This window comes from Polypterus senegalus, chromosome 13 (genome assembly GCF_016835505.1).
Source record: "Polypterus senegalus isolate Bchr_013 chromosome 13, ASM1683550v1, whole genome shotgun sequence".
Classification (NCBI taxonomy): domain Eukaryota; kingdom Metazoa; phylum Chordata; class Cladistia; order Polypteriformes; family Polypteridae; genus Polypterus; species Polypterus senegalus.
The window spans coordinates 12,891,929-12,915,955 of NC_053166.1; the positions used below are offsets into that span (position 1 = coordinate 12,891,929).

Consider the following 24,027-nt stretch of genomic DNA (forward strand, 5'->3'; position numbering starts at 1 on the left):
AACAATAACCCACCTCTGACTTGCTCACATATATCTGTGAAAGGCCCATTTGGCAGGGACACTTTAACTTTAATGTCCTTGTCTCATGGAAGTGTTAGGCACTTGTGATTAAATGCTCTTGAGCAAGGATGATCCCAAAAATAATGAATGAAGACTTTCTATTAGACCATAAACTTTCTAAAAAAAAAAAAAAAAAACTACTTTCAGTCAATATTTGGTGTGACCACACAACCTCAGTTCTCTTGGGGACTCTTGTGTGCAACTTTTGCAGCGTGACGGCACTCTGGTACTGAATACTGCTTCCTACGTGGTCTTATTTGGCCCAGTTGTGCCTCACACATTGTCTTTTGAAGGCTCAGTTGTGGTCCAGTTCTGGCTCATACCATACCTGAGATATGGTTTAACGAGGCTGTGTTCTGGAAGCCAGATATGGATACAATACAATACAATTTATTTTTGTATAGCCCAAAATCACACATGAAGTGCCGCAATGGGCTTTAACCAGCCCTGCTTTTTGACAGACCTCCAGCCTTGACTCTCTAAGAAGACGAGGAAAAACTCCCAAAAAAAAAAACCCTTGCATGGAAAATAAAATGGAAGAATCCTTGGGAAAGTCAGTTCAAAGAGAGACCCCTTTCCAGGTAGGTAGGGCGTGCAGTGGGTGTCATTTAATGAATTTAGTGAATTTCCCCTTGGGATTAATAATCTATCTATCTATCTATCTATCTATCTATCTATCTATCTATCTATCTATCTATCTATCTATCTATCTATCTATCTATCTATCTATCTATCTATCTATCTGTCTATCTATCTATCTATCTATCTATCTATCTATCTAATACAATACAGTACAATGCAATTCACAGAACAGAACAAATTCTCAATACAATACACTAGTGTAATAGAAATATTACAAGGACAGAGCAGAATTCAACAGTAGATGGTATCCCATAATACAATTTGGATTTGTTCAGAGTCCTGGATACCTCGGCCACCAAGCTGCCACCCTACATTGGCCATTCCACAGATGAGTCAGCACTGGGCCAGTCAATCCAATGAAAATACCCCTCTATCTGATGATTCTTGTCATCCTCCATCAGAGATGACTTTACCTTAGGCAGGCAAAACAACTTGGCAGGTGGGCCGTGGCACATTTGGGTACTGAGAAGAGAGACAGAATAGGTGACGGTCAGTAACAAATTCTAACTCTCATGTTACTTATGTTTTAGTGCTAATGACTGACAACAGAGATGCAGTCTGTACAGTTAATCAGCAGCTCTAGTCAGGGTCTGCTAAACTGAAGTAGTGAGTGAGTCATGAGCTGGGATTTGAAAGCTGAGACCGAAGGGGCATCTCTTATAGTACCAGGCAGACCATTCCACAATTTTTTGGATGAGATCATCAATGTCATTCCACCACAGTATATGGACTGCAGACCACCCAGGATGGCACAGCCACCTGAACCCAACACAGAGAAGCGTGGGACACAAGTTCAAGGCACACAGTGATTTTTTAAATTTTTTTTTTTCTTTTTGCCTCGTGGGAAACGCCTTCCCCCGTTTCCCACAAGTACAGCACAGTCTCACAAGCACAAAGACACTCTTCCTTTTCTCCTCCACTACTCCGGTCAAGCTTCGTCTTCCTCCTCCTGATCTGGCTTTCTGAGTAGTGGCTTCTGGCTCCTTTTATAAGGCACCCGGAAGTGCTTAAGGTGCGTGATGACTTATTTCTGGCAGGAATTCCGAATTGCCCATAAGGGCTCAGCAACTCCTGTTGCAGCACCCCCTGGTGGCACCTGCGGATCCTAACAGGGCTGCACCAAACTCCAACTCCCATGAAGCCCTGTGAGAGTCTGAGGCACCGCTGCAACCCAGGAGGGTTGCCATCTAGCATCCCGGGGGAGTTATTGCTCTGGCCATGCTTGCTCCCCCAGGTCCTCTGCACACTACATGACCAAAAGAAAATGCTGAGCATGGGCCAGCACTGGGCCATTACTCAACTGCTATTTTGGAGAGAATTTTGTGTCTCCCAATCTGAAAGTCCTTTCGGTGTCTTTTTTTTGGGCAAACCCCAAGTGGGTTTCCATGTGTCTTTTACTGGGGAGAAGCCTCTGCCTGTTCATTGTGACCTAAAGCCCAGATCGGTGGAGAGTTACAGTGATGGCAGTCCTTCTGAGAGATTCTCTCATCTCACCTCAGGTTCTCTGAAGGTCAGCCAGAGAGACCACTGGGTTCACCTTTCTTACCAAAGAACGTCCACCCTGATTGCTCCGTTTGGCTGGGCGAACTGCTCTAAGAAAGAGTTGCAGTTTTTCCAAAATTCTTTCATTTAAGAAATATGGAGGTTACTGTTTGCAAAATGCATAAAACAATTATGATGCGTCTTCATTTTGTAAGCTGTCATGAGTAAAGATGTGTGCCAAGGATGCAGTAGCAGCGACAGAAATGACACAGTGCAGAAGCAGCTACGGATCACACCATATTAGTGGCTGATAAACACGATGCCATGTCTCTGCAATTCTGAAAATGCTTAGCATTCCAAATTTAAAACAAGACAAGAAAAGCGGATAAAGATTTGGGGCACCGTGGTGAACCCTGTATAATCGGTAGGTTTCAAGTTAGGTTTTATTTATTTATTTAGCACATTTAAAACAACTAAAAGTTGGCCAAAGTGCTTAATCTCTCTCTCTCTCTCTCTCTCTCTCTATATATATATATATATATATATATATATATATATATATACTGTATACTGTATATATATTGTAAACCTTGCCCCGGACACAGACAGGCAGACACGCTAATGTCACCCCACAAACACACTTTTATTTTCCATCTCTTTTTACAATTCAGCTCACTAATCCCCAATACCCCTCAGTCCAGGCCACTCCAATGCCTTCTCTTTTCTTCTTCTTTTTTTCTCTCTCTCTCTCTTTCTTTTTCTCTCTCTCTCTTTTCTTCTTACCTCCTCCTCCCTTCTCCAGACGTTGCCTCTTCCACCCGACTCTTGTCAATGACTGGAGGGAGACGGCCCCTTAAATGGGAACCCGGATGGGCTCCAGCTGCTTCCCGGCAATCAATCCTGGCCACACCCCAGTGTGGTGGAAGTGCCGGCTGCGCAACTGGAAGCCGTCCGGGTGTCCCCCGTTATCTTCCCCCCAGCACTTCCTGGTGTGGCGGAAGTGCTGGGCTCCCGGGATATTCAGGCACCGGGGCGCCGCCTGGCTTACAAGCCCTTTACCCGAGGCCCTCAACATAAGCAGGACGGACGCCCCCTCACGGTCTGGAGGAGGCACAAGCCCTCCTTCGGTCCTCCTGGGCGTCCTGGCCGGGCTCCAGCCCCAGCCGGGTACCACACGGGATATTCCGGCACCGGGGCGCCGCCTGGCAGTGCTACAGGGCTGAGCTTCCAAGCCCTTTACCTGAGGCCCCCAACATAACCAGGACGGATGCCCCCTCGCGGTGTGGAGGAGGCACAAGCCCTCCTTTGGTCCTCCTGGGCGTCCCGGTCGGGGACTACAATATATATACATATATATCTATACTAATAAAAGGCAAAGCCCTCGCTGACTGACTCACTCACTCATCTCTGATTCTCCAAATTCCTGTGTAGGCAGAAGGCTGAAATTTGGCAGGTTCATTCCTTACAGCTTACTTACAAAAGTTAGGCAGGTTTCATTTCGAAATTCTATGCGTAATGGTCATAACTGAATCCTACTTACGTATATATATACGGCCATAGCCTGCAGCTCGGTCACCGTGTGAGGCGGAGTTGCGTCCCCCATCATCACGCCTCCCATGTAATTGAGTGCCTGCCCATATAAGGCCGTCCGTCAGCAGCAATCCAATAAACACGCTGCTGCAAAATATAAAATATTCATGGATGAAGGACTGTGCTTATGCAAACGAAGATGAGTTGGTCAGGGTGGTGTTTGGCACAAACTCAGCGAAAGTGCGAGAGAAACTTTTAAGTGCCGGGTCTTAGCTAACATTAAATAAAGCCGTGGACATCGCAAGATCACACGAGATAGCACAAGCACAGCTGAGAACCTTCGATGCATGTACTCTGAGCGGCTCACGTGAACTGACTGTGACCGCAGTATACAGAGAACAAGCAAGAGCTCCAAAGAGCGCTGAACAAAAAACGCATTACACAATTGAGAAGGCAGCACAAGAATATGAAGCGAGTGACGCATACAAGCATATTCATAAGTGCAGCTACTGTGGAAACAAAGCACGGTGTAAACCTTAAGTTTAAATTAAGTTCATAGACAGGCTGCCGCTGGCGTTTGTCATGCCTACGACGAATACGATATTCACGAGATACAAGTTTAATGAGAGGACGCAGGGTATAAACGAGACTTTTCATCACTTTGTAACAGAGTTAAAATTGCTGGTGAAGGACTGTGCTTGTGAAAATTAAGATGAGATGGTCAGGGTTAGAATAGTGTTTGGCACAAACTCAGTGAAAGTGCGAGAGAAACTTTTAAGTGCCGGGTCTGAGCTAACATTAAATAAAGCCGTGGACATCGCAAGATCGCACGAGATAGCACAAGCACAGCTGAGAACCTTCGATGTATGTACTCTGAGTGGCTCACGTGAACTGACTGTGACCGCAGTATGCAGAGAACAAGCAAGAGCTCCAAAGAGCGCTGAACAAAAAACGCATTACACAATTGAGAAGGCAGCAAAAGAATATGAAGCGTGTGACACATACAAGCATATTCATAAGTGCAGCTACTGCGGAAACAAAGCACACGGTGGAAAAAGTCAACGTCCAGCTAAAGAAAGACAGTGTAAAAAATGTGGTAAATTGAACCAATTCGCTAAAGTTTGCAGGAATGGGAAAGGTAAATCCATGCATGCAGTGTGTGACGTCTCAGATAAAGAGGAAGACGAGCTGTTTATTGATGCAGTAAGAAAGGAACAACCCTCTGAATCTGAACAAGCCTTTGTAGACATATCAGTAGGAAAGCAAGGTGTAAAGCTTAAGTTTAAATTAAGTTCATAGACACGCTGCATGCGCTAAATATTCGCAGGCAAATCCACAAGTTAATACCGGGAATGCCTGTTAAATATCTTAGATTCACGAGTAGCGATTTGGGTAGTGAACACTTCGATGAATGAAACCTGTTATCTTTACAACACTTGACAAACATGGAATATAACTTGAACACAACACATCCTCCAAATATGATAATGATAATTATGAAAAATAATGACAATCAAATCCTTGATGACAGCAACACTCATAACAGTGACAAAACAATTACATTGACAATCATGTTACATTATTTTTAAAATTGTTTCCTTTTCCTTTTTATAACATCTTTAACACAGTACTTCTCCGCTGCGATGCGCGGGTATTTTGCTAGTCCTTCTGTATAAAATCGGTCGGGTGTCCTTCTGTCCCGTGAGTGCTACGCAGTATTTAACAGTATTTTCATCTTGATTTTCATTCTACTTTTCTAAGTGTTCTAATTGTTTAATTAATCCATTCTTTACTAATTAGTGGGTCTGATGCTAAAGTAGCTGCAGCCTTTGATTATTCAGTGTTGTTTGCCTGGGTGTCTGCTCTGCTCATTTTAAGTTGTCATTCACCTTGAAGGGGTATGAGATATTTCACAGAGGTCAGTTATGCTCCTCTGTTTTTTTTTTGGAGATATTCAATAATGGTTTATAAACTGTAGATAATATAATGTATTATAAACATTACTGGAAAGCGTTTTGCTTTTTGTGTGAAGATAGAGAGATAGATATGAGGGGATTCCCAAAATTCCAGAAATTGTTGTAATACAAACCTTTATCATAAAAACTTACTTCAATTCTCTTTCAGTCACCTTCAGAATACTCTCCGTGAGATGTGATACAATTGTCCCATCTCTTCTCTTAACATTTCCTGCACTCATCTTTTGTTGCCGTGCTCAGACCCTCCCGTGCTTCTTTCAGGGATTTCTAACACGATGGCAAATCTTCTTCTTCCCTTCAGTCTTAATTTTAATTTTAATAAAAACCTGATCTAAATCCGTTAAGTAGTTCTCTCATGAAAAGCCAGACAGGCAGACAGACGTTGGATTTTATACATATATAGGCTGACCCGCCTTTTAAGGCGACCGACTTTTAAGTTGACCACTTCTTAAGGCAATTCAATATGTAGATCAATTTGGTATTTTATACAAACTCATTAATTTAGTTATATTGCATTTGAGCGGTATTACTTTAATTTTCTATATTGAGGTCGCCCTTTTTGAACCCCCCCTGATATTTACTACGCGGTGAGACAGTTGTACTCCATCAACATTAATTATTTCCAGAGACATAATTTTGTCTATTTTTCCAGCACATCGCGCACAAAAGCAAGGGAACGATGGGAGCATCAGAACTCTGCTCACATCATGTCGCTTTGTACCGCAAGCTGCAAGTAGTAAGTCTGTGATAAGCGGAATACCGCTACGCTTTCCACTTACGGGACGGAAGGACAATCCCGACTGCTTTTAGAAGAAGAAAGAAAGAAGAAGATATCGCACAGTCTGGAGTAGAAAAATCATCTTTTACCTGGAAAAAACGAAACTACAAATCCCATCGTGCATTGCAAAATGGACGGGGCGTGTGTGAAACTCCGCACCTGCGTGGCACTCATGGGACGGAAGGACAATCCCGACTACTTTTATAATAGAAGGATGTTTATAATGTGCCATCTGTTGAAATGACAAAATCAAAGTATATATCTCTGTTATATGACATTTGGTATGGGAATCTCAAAAGCAACGTTAAAATTTCTTATGCACCATCTATTGGAATGACAAATGCAATGCATGTGTCTCCGTTATATACAATTTGGTATGGGATTCACAAATGCAGTGTTAATATTTCTGATGCACCATCTGTTGGAATGACAAATGCAATGCACACATCTTTGTTATATGTGATTTGGTGTTGGATTCACAAATGTAGTGTTAATATTTGTGATGCACCGTATGTTTGAAACAAATGCAACGCAAGTGTCTCCATTATATGCGATTTGGTATGGGATTCACACATGCAGAGTTAATATTTCTGATGCACCATCTGTTGGAAAGACAAATGCAATGCACACATCTTTGTTATATGTGATTTGGTGTTGGATTCACACATGCAGAGTTAATATTTCTGATGCACCATCTGTTAGAATGATAACTGCAATGCATATGTCTCTTGTGGAACGAGCCCCGGACACAGACAGGTAGACATGTTGTAAATCACCACCATACATTTATTTACAGGCTACTATTTACAAGTTAAATGCCACACAACCCCAAATTCCCTCAAAGTCCAGGCCTCACACTCTTGCCTTGTCTCTTCAGGCCGCCTCCACTCCTCGTCTTCCAGCTTTGTCCTTCTTCCACCCGACTCAAGCCTTGAATAAAGGGAGGAGGCTCCTTTTATAAGCACCTGGATGTGCTCCAGGCGTGTTCTGGCAATCTCCCACCGACATGCCTCAGTGTGGGGGAAGTCCTGGCTGAATCCCCGGAAGCACTCCGGGTGTCCCTGCTTGTCTTCCCCCCAGCATTTCCGGGTGTGGCAGAAGTGCTGAAGTTCAGGGTTCCTAAGGCATTGGGACTCCCCCTGGCAGTGACCATGAGCCCCTACAGCGTTGAGCTTCAAAGCCTTGTACCAGTGGCCACCAAAGGCACCAGGGTGATCGCCCCCACATGGTCTGAAGGAGGCGTAAGCCCTCCTCCGGTCCTCCAAGGTGTCCCGGCCTGGTCACCCCCCCAACAAACCATCTGCGACACTCTGTTATATGCCATTTGGTATGGGATTCAGGAAAGCAATATTAATGTTTTTGATGTGCCATCTGTAGGAATTATTAATGCAATGCATACATCTGTATTATATGCAATTTGGTGTTGGATTTGTAAATGTAGTGTTAATGTTTGTGATGCACCATTTGTTGGAATGACATAGCAACCTTTAATTAAGGTGGATAATGAAGCTTACAAAGGCATGCTAAGTACAAGCACCTATCTTGTAGAACATTTAAGCAAATCTTTCAATAAATTTGAATTATTTTTAACAAATTTTTAAATAATTATTTGTATTTTTCCAACCCTAACTGTTGCATAATTTCACAGCCCTAGTATCAGGTGTGATGTTTGCTGAGAGATGGCCACAAATAAAACAGTAGAAGATGGACCAGACCTATATTAAATGATCACTAATACCTTTATTTATTTATTTATGAACTGTAGGAAGCCCCCTATGTGATGCTGAAGAAAAATCACGAGCAGTTTGAAGGCAACGAGAAGTACGAAGGCTACTGCGTGGAGCTGGCTGCCGAAATCGCCAAGCACGTTGGCTACAGGTACAGACTGCAGATCGTACCTGACGGCAAGTACGGCGCCAGAGACCCGGATACCAAAGTCTGGAATGGGATGGTCGGGGAGTTAGTATACGGCGTAAGTGTCATTCTTTTATCATTTATCATCTTGACTGTTTGTATTTGCTTCTTTTTCTGGCTTACTTGGGAAATGTAAGATGGTGGTCAAATGAAAAACTCAAGAGTGGGCATTTCTCCACTTTAATACCTGAAAATGCTTCAATGGGGCTGCTGCTGCCTATCATTTTATCTTGTTATAGTCACGAAAGTGATACGCAGCAGTAAAGCCCGCCATGTTCAAGAATTAGTGGATCGCTAAGACTCAGCATGTTAATGACTGATCACACCATTTTAAACCACGGGCTAACGGAGATTCGTTTACAAAGAGTTCTTACTAAGCTGCTCTGGTGTTGAATCCTGGGATTAAAAGAGCAACTAAAATAAAACTAAAAACTGAAGGTGCTGTCTATTTAACAAGTAATGGTGACAAACATGAACTTATTTTAAATTTACATGGCTGTCCAGGGTGCTCTTGCTAAGAAACTGAAAATGTGCAAATCACATTATATCCCAAATTTTATGAGGAAAGAGTGAAGCCAATTTGACGTCATTTAGGCATTTGTCTAAATACACGGTATCATTCAAAATGAGCAGATATTACATTTTGCCCTGCATTTTTTTCATTGCCTAATTTTACCAAAAGACATAAAAACAAACTTAAACTTGACACTCACTTTGGATTTTCTCATCTATTCTTTATCTTTGGCCGCTCGGAAATGAGCTCCTTACTGGTTGCTCCGCTGGGTTGTGATATTAATCTTCTCAATGATCTCAGTTCCTCTTTGAGGTGCTCCTTCGTGATTACATACTACATTTCGAGGAATGACTGACATTGAGGAGGCAAAAAAAAAAAAAAAACGATTCAAAAACGCTTGGGACAAACTTCAGAACTGGGCGAACACATGGAAAATGGAGCTTAACTTAGAAAAGTGCAAAGTGCTACACGTGGGCAACAGGGACGTCAATTATAAATACAAGATGGGAGGCACTGAGCTACAGGACACAACCTCTGAAAGGGGTTTAGGGGTTTGTGTTGGCACAGCGTTGCCATCATCTAAACAACGTGCAGAAACAAGTCAAAGGGCAAATAAAACGTTAGAATAAATCGTAAAAAAACTGTTGAATAGGAATGGAGGGACGTTATGCTCAGACTCTTTAATGCACTAGTGAGTCCTCACCTGGAGTATCATGTGCAGTTCTGGACACCTCGCTATACAAGAAAAAGCAGCATTTGAAGCTGTGCAGAGGAGAGCAACCAAGTGCATCGTGGGACTTAAGGACGTGTCCTACTGTGATAAACCGAGAGGATTAATCCTGCTGAGTCTTGAGCAGAGGAGACCACGTGGAGAACTCCTCCAGGTCTTCAGAATCCTCAAAGGCATTGATAACATCCCACCATCCTTTATACTATTTAACCCGGAAGTGCTTCATCCCTCAGTCCATGATTCCCCATCACTTCCGGGTTATAGAAAAAGTCCTTTTTTCTTCATCCCGGAAGTGCGTCGGTCCTTCCGTCCCCATGACTATGACGTAGTTCCAGATTGTAGTAAACCCCACTGTCTCTGGGCCTCCCAGTAGGGTCTCCTGGTGGCCCCCACGTGATCCAGCAGGGTTGCACTGGAAGACTCCAAATCCCATGAGTCCCTGCTGGAATTTGGGGCACCTCCACGATGCAGGGATGGCTCCACCTGGTGGCCTGGAGGTATTGGCCAGGATGACTTGCCAGCCATATATCTATCTATCTATCTATCTATCTATCTATCTATCTATCTATCTATCTATCGTGCCTTTCATATCTATCTATCTATCTATCTATCTATCTATCTATCTATCTATCTATCTATCTATCTATCTATCTATCTATCTATCTGTCTGTCTGTCTGTCTGTCTGTCTGTCTGTCTGTCTGTCTGTCTGTCTATCATATAGTGCCTTTCATATCTATCTATTTAAGTAGATCCAGCACAATTCTTCCAAACTAACAATAAATCACGTACCAGAGGACACCAATGGAAATTAAGTGGACCCGAAAATCGCTGTCCACCAGTGACCTCCATCCAACAAGACAGAGCTTGAGAAGTTCTGCAGTAATGACCAGCAGAAAATCCACCAATCCAGGCATGTGACGCTTTTTCATGAAGGATTCTTTAAACTTATTGGTAAATCACGTAGTTGAACATAGCAATGGGAATGAAGCGGTAGTGCATTTAGGCCTGAAGTCAGGAAGCGCTTAATTATGGACAGAGTTGTAGGAATATGGGGCAGACTACCAAGACACAGAGTTGAAGCAGAGACCTTCATAATCTTTTTGAAGAATTTGGATGAGATTTGAGGACAGCTTGCCTAATCACTAAGCAAATGAGTGACTAATAGAATGAACGGTCTCCTCTCTTTTGTTAAATGTTTTACATTAGAACAATATAGATGAGAATATGAAATTCAACCCAACAAAGCTTGCCAGTCCTATCCATTAAATTCTTTTAAAGAAAACATCAAGTTGATTTTTGAAAGTCCCTAAGGTCTTACTGTCTAACGTTTGTGTGAAATTTCCCTTCACAAGTTTCCAACGGTGTCCCCCATGTTAAAAAGTTCATTTTAAAGTCACCTTCTCGATCCACTGGACTAATTCCCTTCATAATTTAAACACTTCTTCCACGTCACCTCTTAACTCTTTGAGGGCTAAATATTTCTTCCAAAAAACTTGCAAAAGCATGCAAGGTGATGGTTGCATACATAAATCAACATTAAAAGTCTGTTGCTGTGAGCAGTGGCTGCTGTTGGCACCTCTATGGCATCTCAGGCAGCAGCGGTTGTGCAGGGGTGGCTGGCTGGCTGGCTTCACATGGAAGGCTGGCGGTGGTAGCAGTCACTGTGCAATGCAATCTGGCTTGTACCTCTTGTCACTGTATGTGTCGGTCTTCCCAGGTGAACATTGCTGAAGGTGTATCAGCTCCACGATCAGCTGATGCTGGTTCTTCTCTTTCGTTCTCCATCTCCAAATCACTTGCATCAGAATCAGATTCGGTGATAATACACAAAACGTCATCCATGGAGTTATTTTGGCTTTGGACATTTGCTTTGGTCTCTCGTCGGATGTCGGTGCCATTTTAGAGGTTGTTTGCTCTGGGCTACTTGTACACGCACAAGGAATCAATGTCAAATCAACAAAGCTAACTTTCATTCAAGCAAAGAGGATCGAACTAAAACGTAATGGCAAGTTTTGTGAAAGTTTACAGCCGATAACCGTCCTCTACCCCTAAATTTCGACAAAAGTCAACATCCGCCCTGAAAGAGTTAATCTTCTTTTGCTTGAACTGTAAAGGCTCAGCTCTGTCTACCACATTATTTGGTCTCTTATTTCAAGTGTCTGTTGTTCTTTGTGTAAAGAAAAACTTCCTAATATTTGTGTGAAATTTACCCTTAACAAGTTTCCAACTGTGTCCCCGTGTTCTTGATGAACTCATTTTAAAATACAAGTCTCGATCCACTGCACTAATTCCCTTCATAATTTTAAACGCTTCACTCAGGTCTCCTCTTCATCTTCTTTTGTTTAAACTGTAAAGGCTCAGCTCTTTTATTCTTTCTTTATAACTCATCCCCTGTAGCCCTGGAATCAGCCGAGTTGCTCTTCTCTGGACCTGTTCTAGTGCTGTTATGTCCTATTTGGAGACCAAAACTGCACCCAGTACTCCAGTTGAGGCCTCACCAGTGTGTTTATAAAGTTGAGCTGTGACTTGTGCTGCACACATCAAGGCGCTATATAACCTGACATTCTGCCACCCTCCTTAATGGCTTCTGATCACTGTCTGGCAGTTGATAGTGACGAGTCCACTATGACTCCTTTTATGTTTTTTATGCTGTTATGACTGAATTAAACCAAGTGAAAGGAACTCAGAGAAGTGAATCTTCAGTTCTACCAGATAATAAAGCCTAATAACGCAACAGTTTGACTCTGTGCCTGAAACTGGGGGCATCTGAATAAAAGGAAAGGTGAAAAGGCCTGAGACGGCCATATTTGCAACTTGCGCCTCTAAAGCAAGCAGAGACGCTTCTTGAAAGTCAGCAGAAACCAACTTGCACTTCACAAGTGAAGTGACTTGATATATTTGTGGTGCCAATTTTAGGAAAAGACGTAGCGTCTGACCTGAATTCCACAAAGAAGGAAAGAAGCTCCTCACACATCACTTACCTAACATGAAAACAGAGAAATAAAAGCTTTTTATTTGCAAGTACGATGAACTCAACAGCAACGATAAAATACGTTGTTAGCACTGATGAAGATTTATCTAGCTCTCCATTTCAGATTCTGAGTGTTCAGCCAGAGGACAATAGGGCAATCCCCTCCTGTTGTAATGTCACAACTTGAAGGCCATTTAAACACGCCTCACTAATTGAATCTCCATGTAATGGTCGCCCCCATCTGGGTCACGCATCGCTTAGAACATGAAAGGCTTGTCTGTTATTTATTCATTTTTTTCAGGTAAATCTGCATTATACACCTAAAGTATTTTTTACAAAATTGTAAAGTTCACTTGCCGGGGCAGATAGGCTTTAGGCCCATAAATAACTATAGGCATGGGAAAGGCACTATATAAATGATGATGATGATGATTATTATTACAATTATTATTATTAATCTGAGAAAAAGAAAATGTGGGGCTGAGTGGCTGTGCTGAAATCATATCTATCCATTTAAATGAAATAAAATTTAAAAATACAAGTTGCAGGAAAAGTGTTATCTTAATATATAGTGTTGAATCTTTCTTTCTTTCTTTCTTTCTTTCTTTCTTTCTTTCTTTCTTTCTACAACAGTATTTGCCTCTGTGTTCATACGAAAGTGCTATGTTTTGTAGTCAATGGAAATTTAAATACAAAAATAATTAAATTAATGCTATATAATAGCATGTAAATTCCTTTAATGCATAATTTTCATTTTATTTTTCTTTCTGTGTAAATGCAACAGGTTTATACTAAATGGAACTTTAAAAATAAAGCAAGTAATTGTCACCAACTATCTTATAAAAAGAAACTCTCTTTACTGCTTGTTTATTATATATATATATATATATATACATATAATATAAATTATATATATAATATTAAAATATGTATAATATATATATATATATAGAAAAATATATATACATAGAATATAAATTATATATATATATATATATATATATATATATATATATATATATAGTAGTCTGACCATGACTGTATTATATTGAGCTCTGCTGTGTGAAATAACTCAAAAATACAGTGTACATATACAGTATATGTTTATGTATTTACATTATATACTGTATATATACATGGCATATTCAAAAAGAAAAATTCTGTATTTGATGAAAGTTTTAATACATTTAATAATGCATATAATAATATTATGAGATTGTCTTTTTATTATTTTATTTTACTGTTTGCATTTGTGTAAAGGAGTCTGGGTAACCCTTTTGTAAGTTTGTTAACTGGGTTTTTTAATTCTTCAATTTACAGTACATGCTCATTTTATAATATTCAGTCCTGCTGTTTTTCTAATTCTTATTCAATATAAAAACTGTCCTGCCTTGTAAAGCACCTTGTGACGACATTTTACAAAGGTGCTGTACGTGATTCATATGATGGTATATTGTTTGTATTCAAACGCATTACAGATGTGTGAAATGTGTCACTTTTATATTAAATTGTCCTACTCGATGCATTCTTTTGAGCTCTGCTGTGTGAAATAATGCACAAATTACAAATAAATCTTTTTTTCTAAAAACCTCCATAGAGTCTCCTTTATCATCTGCTTTCTCTCTAATGTTAATGCAGGTAATGTAAATTGTGCTGTAGGCATAAAGACATCTGTTTGCTTGTTTAGTGCCTCGGTGGTCTACATGTGCCACCCGGTCAGTGCTTGCACTGTGACACAGCAGTACAGCGTAAAGCAGCCTGTCCTGACTGTCCCGTTGCTCATCTCCCTCTGGCCTTAGATGTTTATCACAGTGGCAGTGCGAATTGTGCTTGCCTTGCTTTGCTTTCTGGGTTGCTGTTGATTTAAAAAAAAATCCACTAAATTCTCTTTCTTGGTACCCAGAGTTTAATCTGCAGAGGAATAAAAAGGGTCCAATTTAGACATGCTCTTTGAATTAAAAACCAAACTGCTTTTGATCCATTTGAAAGTTTCAAGCACAATATAATTCTTCACCAACAGATCAGTGCCTACCGGACCCTAAGTGACTAGAATTAGGTGGATTTGATTGATAGATAGATAGATAGATAGATAGATAGATAGATAGATAGATAGATAGATAGATAGATAGATAGATAGATAGATAGATGAAAGGCACTATATAAGGGATAGATAGATAGATAGATAGATAAGGGATAGATAGATAGATAGATAGATAGATGAAAGGATAGATAGATAGATAGATAGATGAAAGGCACTATATGATAGATAGATAGATGAAAGGGACTATATAATAGATAGATAGATAGATAGATGTGAAACTCACTATATAATAGATAGATAGATAGATGAAAGGCACTATATAATAGATAGATAGATAGATAGATGTGAAACTCACTATATAATAGATAGATAGATAGATAGATAGATAGATAGATAGATAGATAGATAGATAGATAGATAGATAGATAGATAGATAGATAGATAGATGAAAGCACTATATAGATAGATAGATAGATAGATAGATAGATAGATAGATAGATAGATAGATAGATAGATAGATACAGTGGTGTGAAAAACTATTTGCCCCCTTCCTGATTTCTTATTCTTTTGCATGTTTGTCACACAAAATGTTTCTGATCATCAAACACATTTAACCATTAGTCAAATATAACACAAGTAAACACAAAATGCAGTTTTTAAATGATGGTTTTATTATTTAGGAGAAAAAATCCAAACCTACATGGCCCTGTGTGATAAAGTAATTGCCCCTTGTTAAAAATCACCTAACTGTGGTGTATCACACCTGAGTTCAATTTCCGTAGCCACCCCAGGCCTGATTACTGCCACACCTGTTTCAATCAAGAAATCACTTCAATAGGAGCTGCCTGACACAGAGAAGTAGACCAAAAGCACCTCAAAAGCTAGACATCATGCCAAGATCCAAAGAAATTCAGGAACAAATGAGAACAGAAGTAATTGAGATCTATCAGTCTGGTAAAGGTTATAAAGCCATTTCTAAAGCTTTGGGACTCCAGCGAACCACAGTGAGAGCCATTATCCACAAATGGCAAAACATGGAACAGTGGTGAACCTTCCCAGGAGTGGCCGGCCGACCAAAATTACCCCAAGAGCGCAGAGACGACTCATCCGAGAGGTCACAAAGACCCCAGGACAATGTCTAAAGAACTGCAGGCCTCACTTGCCTCAATTAAGGTCAGTGTTCACGACTCCACCATAAGAAAGAGACTGGGCAAAAACGGCTTGCATGGCAGATTTGCAAGACACAAACCACTGTTAAGCAAAAAGAACATTAGGGCTCGTCTCAATTTTGCTAAGAAACATCTCAATGATTGCCAAGACTTTTGGGAAAATACCTTGTGGACTGATGAGACAAAAGTTGAACTTTTTGGAAGGCAAATGTCCCGATACATCTGGCGAAAAGAACACAGCATTTCAGAAAAAGAACATCATACCAACAGTAAAATATGGTGGTGGTAGTGTGATGGTCTGGGGTTGTTTTGCTGCTTCAGGACCTGGAAGGCTTGCTGTGATAGATGGAACCATGAATTCTACTGTCTACCAAAAATCCTGAAGGAGAATGTCCGCCATCTGTTTGTCAACTCAAGCTGAAGCGATCTTGGGTGCTGCAACAGGACAATGACCCAAAACACACCAGCAAATCCACCTCTGAATGGCTGAAGAAAAACAAAATGAAGACTTTGGAGTGGCCTAGTCAAAGTCCTGACCTGAATCCAATTGAGATGCTATGGCATGACCTTAAAAAGGCGGTTCATGCTAGAAAACCCTCAAATAAAGCTGAATTACAACAATTCTGCAAAGATGAGTGGGCCAAAATTCCTCCAGAGCGCTGTAAAAGACTCATTGCAAGTTATCGCAAACACTTGATTGCAGTTATTGCTGCTAAGGGTGGCCCAACCAGTTATTAGGTTCAGGGGCAATTACTTTTTCACACAGGGCCAAAAAAATGTAGGTTTGGATTTTTTTTCTCCCTAAATAATAAAAACCTTCATTTAAAAAGTGCATTTTGTGTTTACTTGTGTTATATTTGACTAATGGTTAAATGTGTTTGATGATCAGAAACATTTTGTGTGACAAACATGCAAAAGAATAAGAAATCAGGAAAGGACAAATAGTTTTTCACACCACTGTAGATGAAAGGCACTATATAATAGATAGATAGATAGATAGATAGATGAAAGGCACTATATAATAGATAGATAGATAGATAGATGAAAGGCACTATATAATAGATAGATAGATTTGAAAGGCACTTTGTAATAGTGTAAGTAATGTAAGCACATATATGCTTTTACTTTATTTGTTCCAAGAGGAAATGCTGCGCTGAATGTTGGGATGGATAATAGAGAGGAATATAACTGCAGCAAAATATTTTAAATCAAATGTGAAATATAACAGTGTTGCAATTAATTTGAGTGTATCCAGCAGGCAGACTGCCCTTCTGATGCCGGTGCCTTTTTCATTCCCTTTAATGCAGTAACTTTATCCCTTCTGAGTGTCATTTTAGCGCTCCTATCCCCTCACCTCATCATTAACCCCAGTCAGCGGTCACATCTCCGGGGACGGTGACTTCATTTTGCATGGGCTGGTGAGAGCTTGTCTTGCTCTGTTCATTATACTGTATCACTTATCCATAATGTGAAAGAACATCTTGGAGATTTCATTCAGAATGTACTGCCCTTTAAAAATGATAACATTAAAAGCTATGTCTTGTTTTATGATTGCTATTATGGTTTTATGATTGTTATGTTCCAGCTTTGAATGAAAACAAGTAAATTCTAACATGGGGAATATTTTTCATTCGATGTTTACCCAAATGCTTTTTTTTCCCCTTGATTACTGCTTTTATTTGAACAAATTTAATAAGTCAACTCTAAAGGGAGAGAATGGTGAGTGTAATTTGAACAGGCAAAAGAAAAATAACTAGGCCATTATTTCCATTTTCTGTGGTAACTGTTGTACTTCACATAAACATGACAATGGCATTGCAAATTATGACTGTTGTTGAAGGTCTACTTTGCTTTTAATCTTTACTTCTCCCGCTGTTTGCCAAAGCTCTGTTGCCATAGGAACCAAAAATGACATTTTCTTAGGATGGTTAGCAAGTGACAAATGACCTTTATACTGTCACACTCATTTGAGACTTGCCAGTGTGGCACACGTTGTTAAGTCACTGGTATCTTAATGAAGTATTTCCTTAAAAGATAGGTAACTGTTTACTTCTGTCAAGACACTCTTATAAATTGGTAATTTGTTTTAGTAATTTATATTATTAAATTCCTTCTATAAACTGCTCAAAAAAATTAAAGGAACACTTTAAAAATGCATCAGATCTCAATGGGAAAATAATCATGCTCTACTAATATGGACTGATATGGTGATGTGTTTAGGAATGAAAGATGCCACATTGTTTGATGGAAATGAAAATGAGGAACCTACAGAGGGCTGAATTCAAAGACACCCCGAAAATCAAAGGGAAAAAATTATGTGGCAGGCAGGCAGGCAGACAGACGAGTCCATTTGGCCGGAATTTCATTGCAGCAACTCCAAATTGTACTCAGTAGTTTGCTCCTAATGAGACAACGGATGGTGTCCTGCGGGATCTCCTCCCAGATCTGGACCAGGGCATCACTGAGCTTCTGGACAGGCTGAGGCATTGGATGGACTGAAACATAATATCCCACCCAGAGGTGTCCTATTGGATTGATTTCAGGCGATCAATTTCTTCATCCTATAGCCACATGAGGCCAGGCATTGGTCTGACAGTGGGTCCAAGGATTTCACCCCGATACCTAATGGCAGTCAAGGTGCCGTTTTCCGGTCTGTAGAGGTCTGTGCGTCTCTCCATGGCTATGCCACCCCAGACCCTCACTGACCCACCACCAAAGCAGTCATGCAGAACAATGTTACAGGCAGCATAACGTTCTCCACGGGTTCTACAGACCCTTTGATGTGAACCTGCTCTCATCTGTGAAAAGCACAGGGCGCCAGTGGTCGATCTGCCAATTCTGGTATTCTATGGCAAATGCCAATCGGGCTCTACGGTGCCAGGCAGGCAGTGAGCACAGGGTCCACTAGAGGATGTCGGACCCTCAGGCCACCCTCATGAAGTCTGTTTCTGAATATTTGCTCAGAGACATTCACACCAGTGTCCTGCCTGCCAGCTGGAGGTCATTTTATAGGCTCTGCAAGTGCTCATCCTGTTCCTCTTTGCCCAAAGGCACAGATACTGGTGGGTCCTGCTGATGGGTTAAGGACCTTCTACAAGGGGCCCTGTCCAGCTCTCCTAGAATAACTAACTGCCTGTCTCCTGGAATCTCCTCCATGCCCTTGAGACTGTGCTGGGACACACAGCAAACCTTCTGGCAATGCCATGTATTGATGTGCCTGCCATCCTGGAGAAGCTGGACTACCTGTGCCAGCTCTGTAGGGTCCAGGTATGGCCTAATGCTACGAGTAGTGACACTGACCATAGCCAAATGCAAAACGAGTGACAAAACAGATGAGAAGTGAAAAATGTCAGTGTCCTCCCTCCACCTGTTAAACCATTCATTCCTGTTTTGGGGTTCCTATCATTGTTGCCCCCCTAGTGCACCAAAGCAGTTTAAACTGATGAACAAGCCCCTCTTCTACTTAACTGACCAGATCAATAGCCCAGAAGTTTCATTGATGTGATGCTCTACTCTCATTAGAAAGGGTTCCTTTAATTTTTTTGAGCAGTTTATATATATATACAGTATATATATATATATATATATATATATATATATATATATATATATATATTCACACACATACATATAGTAATAAGACACAGGAAATGTTTCTACACTGTGAGTTGGGGTATCATAGTAATTCTGTATATTGTATGTCCACAAAAATCAAAAAGAAGAACCTTTGAAATTCAGATAGTTTGTCTTGTTCAGAGAGAAGCCTTCTTCAGACTGTTCCATGATGGCATTAAAGCAGGTTATGGTGTCTGCAAGCTGGAAAGGGTGAGTTCTTGAAGGCGGAAACCGTAAGTGACATCCAAGATGGAGGAGCTGTCAATCATCCTTTCTCCAGAGTGGAGAAGATAGAAGGCATTAGACAACATCGGCAACCCACTGCCTTGGAGTAAAACATTTATTAAATTAATCCTAGGGTTGCGGCACGGTGGCGCAGTGGGTAGCGCTGCTGCCTCTCAGTTAGGAGACCCGGGTGCGCTTCCTGGGTCCTCCCTGCGTGGAGTTTGCATGTTCTCCCCGTGTCTGCGTGGGTTTCCTCCCACAGTCCAAAGACATGCAGGTTAGGTGCACTGGCGATCCTAAACTGTCCCTAGTGTGTGCTTGGTGTGTGCCCTGAGGTGAGCTGGCACCCTGCCTGGGGTTTGTTTCCTGCCCAGCGCCCTGTGTTGGCTGGGATTGGCTCCAGCAGACCCCCGTGACCCCTGTAATTAGGATATAGCGTGTTGGATGGATGGATGGATGAATCCTAGGGTTTTCTCCCAGACGTACACGTGTGACGATATATATCCGGCGGTTAAAATGAATTTTACAGTATATAAATAGCGAGACGAGGAAAAAAGATAGCAGATAAAGAAATGGAAAAACGAAAAGTGAGGGTAAGGTAAAATACCAGAGAGACTAGGAATAGAAGAAGAAATGGAGTAATCGACGGGAGAGACTGAATGGGCTGAATTTCTTCTTTAGTATGGTGTGTCATCCAGGACAGCAGGGTCAAACCTGCTCAGCTGCAGCTAAGAGTGCGGGTAACGACCGGAGGTGGCAGAGAGTGAGAGTCCAGGAGTCCAAGTTTGGTGCTGGTGACAAGGTCAAGACTGCTGACACAGAGCACAGGAGACGAGATGAGAGATCACTGGAGAGCAATGTGGCGTGAGGATAACGTGAGTGGAATGAGCCACTTGTCTTAATTCGTCTGGTAAGCACCGATGGCTGTGACGGGGTGCCATTCATGGATGGAGTGCCTGGGATTTTGCCGGATGGATTGCTGCTCTGTAGATGGACTGTATATCTCTGTGTTTTTAAAATAAATAAATAAGCAATGAACAGTACATGCTGAAGAAAAAGTTGAATGAAAGAATGGAAGCTTACAAAGATTATGGCAGAAAACAAACTCACTCAGAATAACATAAAGGAATGAACGGGCTATGAGTACTGGAACCACAAGCAATCCAGGGCTCTGGTGATAGCAGAGGACGTGGACAAAGCTAATGCCCTGACCCGAGCCAATATTTAAATTGACTTTCCTTCTCACTGCCACCATCTTCCAATGACCAGTCCCCCCCACACTTTACCTGCTACAGCAACAACTCCTACTCCGACATCTGGAATGACAATTGACGAGTCTACTTCTGACCACCAGTGTGAACTGAGGAAGCTACAGACAGGAAAATCTGCAGGCCCAGATGGAGTCAGTCCTCGAGTTCTTAAGGTCCATGATGACCAACAGGCTCTAGAAAGTGACACTGCTGTGGAAAACAACCTGCATTGTTCCTGTTCCAAAGAAGGCAGGCGCCTCTTCACCTAATGACTACAGACCAGCAGCACTGACATCTCACATCATGAAGACCTTTGAGAGATTGGTCCTGGACTATATGAGTCCTCTTGTGGTAGACCACCTGGACAGTATTACTTGCATATCAGACAAGGATTAGAGTGGAGGATGCAATTATATGAATGTAATCCACAAGACTGGACAAAGCTGGCAGCACTGCTCTTTCTTTCTCTTGGACTTCAGCAAGGCGACACACTGTGAGGAAGATGGCTTGTGATTTCTCCAGCGCCTTCAATTCAGAGATATGCAGGTGAATGAGCCCGTGGTGTCCTGGATGATGGACTATCTGTCGGGCAAAGCTGCAGTTTGTGAGACTGAAGGACTGTGTGAGCACCACAAGGAAGAGGCCTGTCTGCTTCTCTCTTCACTCTGCACACCTCCGACCATAAATATAAGAGCAAGTCAGGTCACTTATAGAAACTGTCAGGTGATTCTGCACTTATGGAGTTTATTGATAAGGGGAATGAGACAGACGAGGAGGAGTCAGGGGGAGAACTTTGTTTCTTGGTGCAGAGAGAATTGTCCGCATCTTAACATCAGCAAAAACCAGGAACTGTCTATGGACTTTTGCCGCACCAAAGAACCTCTATGTCTGGTCACTAAGGAGTGGATGTAGAGGTGGTCCACTCCTACAAGTACTTGGGGGCCCACATCAGTGACATCCTTCACATCTTCTACAGCTCTTCTGATGGTCAGTGCAATTTTCTGCACTGTGGTGTGCTGGACCAGTAATAGCACTTCAAGAAAGGACCACCAAATCAACAGGCTGATTTAAATTGCAGGCTCAGTTATGGGGCACACTCTGGACCCCCCTGGAGATAGCAGCAACTGAGTGCCATTATGAACAACACTGCACATCCTCTCTCTGGCACACCAGCATGGGGGATTTTTGAATAACGAACTATTCAGCAGAAGCGTGTCAAGAAACGCGACTGGGGGTCCTTTCTACCAACGGCAATACATCTGTATAGCGCCTCACTGGGACTGGGACTGGGACTGGAACTGGCAAGTCAGATGCTTTCTTTCTTTTTAAGTTTTAATTGTTTTTAGCCATTCTGGTGTTTTCAGATCATTGGTTGTGTGTGTGTGTGTGTGTGTATATATATACAGTATATATATTGTGGTAGATACGGGGCGCTCTCGCTCCCTTGAACCCCTGTCCACGACTCCAGACACCAGGTAAAAGTCCAAAATACGACTTTATTAAATTGCCACAGTGCACAAAGCACACTCTCCTCCACAATACTCATATAAATCACAATACGAAATCAATAAACCAATCCTCCAGCTCCCAGACGCGTTGCCACCCTTCCACCCAGCTCAGCTCGCCGTCTGGGAGCTCTCACAGTCCTTTTATATTCCCTGACCCGGAAGTGTTCTCCATCCCCAGTCCATGTGACTCTCAATCACTTCCGGGTCAGGTACAAGTTCTTTTCTTCATCCCGGAAGCCCGTCGCTCTTCCAAGGACGAACTTCCGGGTCATAGGGCATGAAGAAGTCTTCGATCCTCCCTGCAGCATCCCCTAGTGGCCCCCACGGCTTCCAGCAGGGCTGTGCATAAAAACGACATTGTCCATGATGCCCTGCTGGTCTTCTGGGGACCTCCATACTGCAAGGAGGTCTCCACCTGGCGGTTTGGGGGTATTGGCCGGGATAAACGGCCGGCCATCCTCCACAATATATATTTATATATATACACTAACCTAAAGGAACACCTGTTGAATTTCTCATTAATGCAATTATCTAATCAACCAATCACATGGCAGTTGCTTCAATGCATTTAGGGGTGTGGTCCTGGTCAAGACAATCTCCTGAACTCCAAACTGAATGTCAGAATGGGAAAGAAAGGAGATTTAAGCAATTTTGAGCATGGCATGGTTGTTGGTGCCAGACGGGCCGGTCTGAGTATTTCACAATCTGCTCAGTTACTGGAATTTTCACACACAACCATTTCTAGGGTTTACAAAGAATGGTGTGAAAAGGGAAAAACATCCAGTATGCGGCAGTCCTGTGGGCGAAAATGCCTTGTTGATGCTAGAGGTCAGAGGAGAATGGGCCGACTGATTCAAGCTGATAGAAGAGCAACTTTGACTGAAATAACCACTCGTTACAACCGAGGTATGCAGCAAAGCATTTGTGAAGCCACAACACGCACAACCTTGAGGCGGATGGGCTACAACAGCAGAAGACCCCACCAGGTACCACTCTTCTTCACTACGAATAGGAAAAAGAGGCTACAATTTGCACGAGCTCACCAAAATTGGACAGTTGAAGACTGGAAAAATGTTGCCTGGTCTGATGAGTCTCGATTTCTGTTGAGACATTCAAATGGTAGAGTCAGAATTTGGCGTAAACAGAATGAGAACATGGATCCATCATGCCTTGTTACCACTGTGCAGGCTGGTGGTGGTGGTGTAATGGTGTGGGGGATGTTTTCTTGGCACACTTTAGCCCCCTTAGTGCCAATTGGGCATCGTTTAAATGCCACGGGCTACCTGAGCATTGTTTCTGACCATGTCCATCCCTTCATGACCACCATGTACCCATCCTCTGATGGCTACTTCCAGCAGGATAATGCACCATGTCACAAAGCTCGAATCATTTCAAATTGGTTTCTTGAACATGACAATGAGTTCACTGTACTAAAATGGCCCCCACAGTCACCAGATCTCAACCCAATAGAGCATCTTTAGGATGTGGTGGAACGGGAGCTTCGTGCCCTGGATGTGCATCCCACAAATCTCCATCAACTGCAAGATGCTATCCTATCAATATGGGCCAACATTTCTAAAGAATGCTTTCAGCACCTTGTTGAATCAATGCCACGTAGAAT

General features: G+C 41.9%; 1 protein-coding gene across 4 annotated transcripts in view; it reads left to right on the forward strand.

Moving 5' to 3' along the window:
- Positions 1-24,027, forward strand: part of gria1a (glutamate receptor, ionotropic, AMPA 1a) — a 396,095-nt gene that overhangs the window by 287,853 nt on the left and 84,215 nt on the right. For all 4 annotated transcript variants that reach the window (XM_039775539.1, XM_039775541.1, XM_039775538.1 and 1 more), the window contains exon 10: positions 8,234-8,440. In XM_039775539.1, the coding sequence (XP_039631473.1) occupies positions 8,234-8,440 (207 nt within the window). The remainder of the gene's footprint in view (positions 1-8,233; positions 8,441-24,027) is intronic.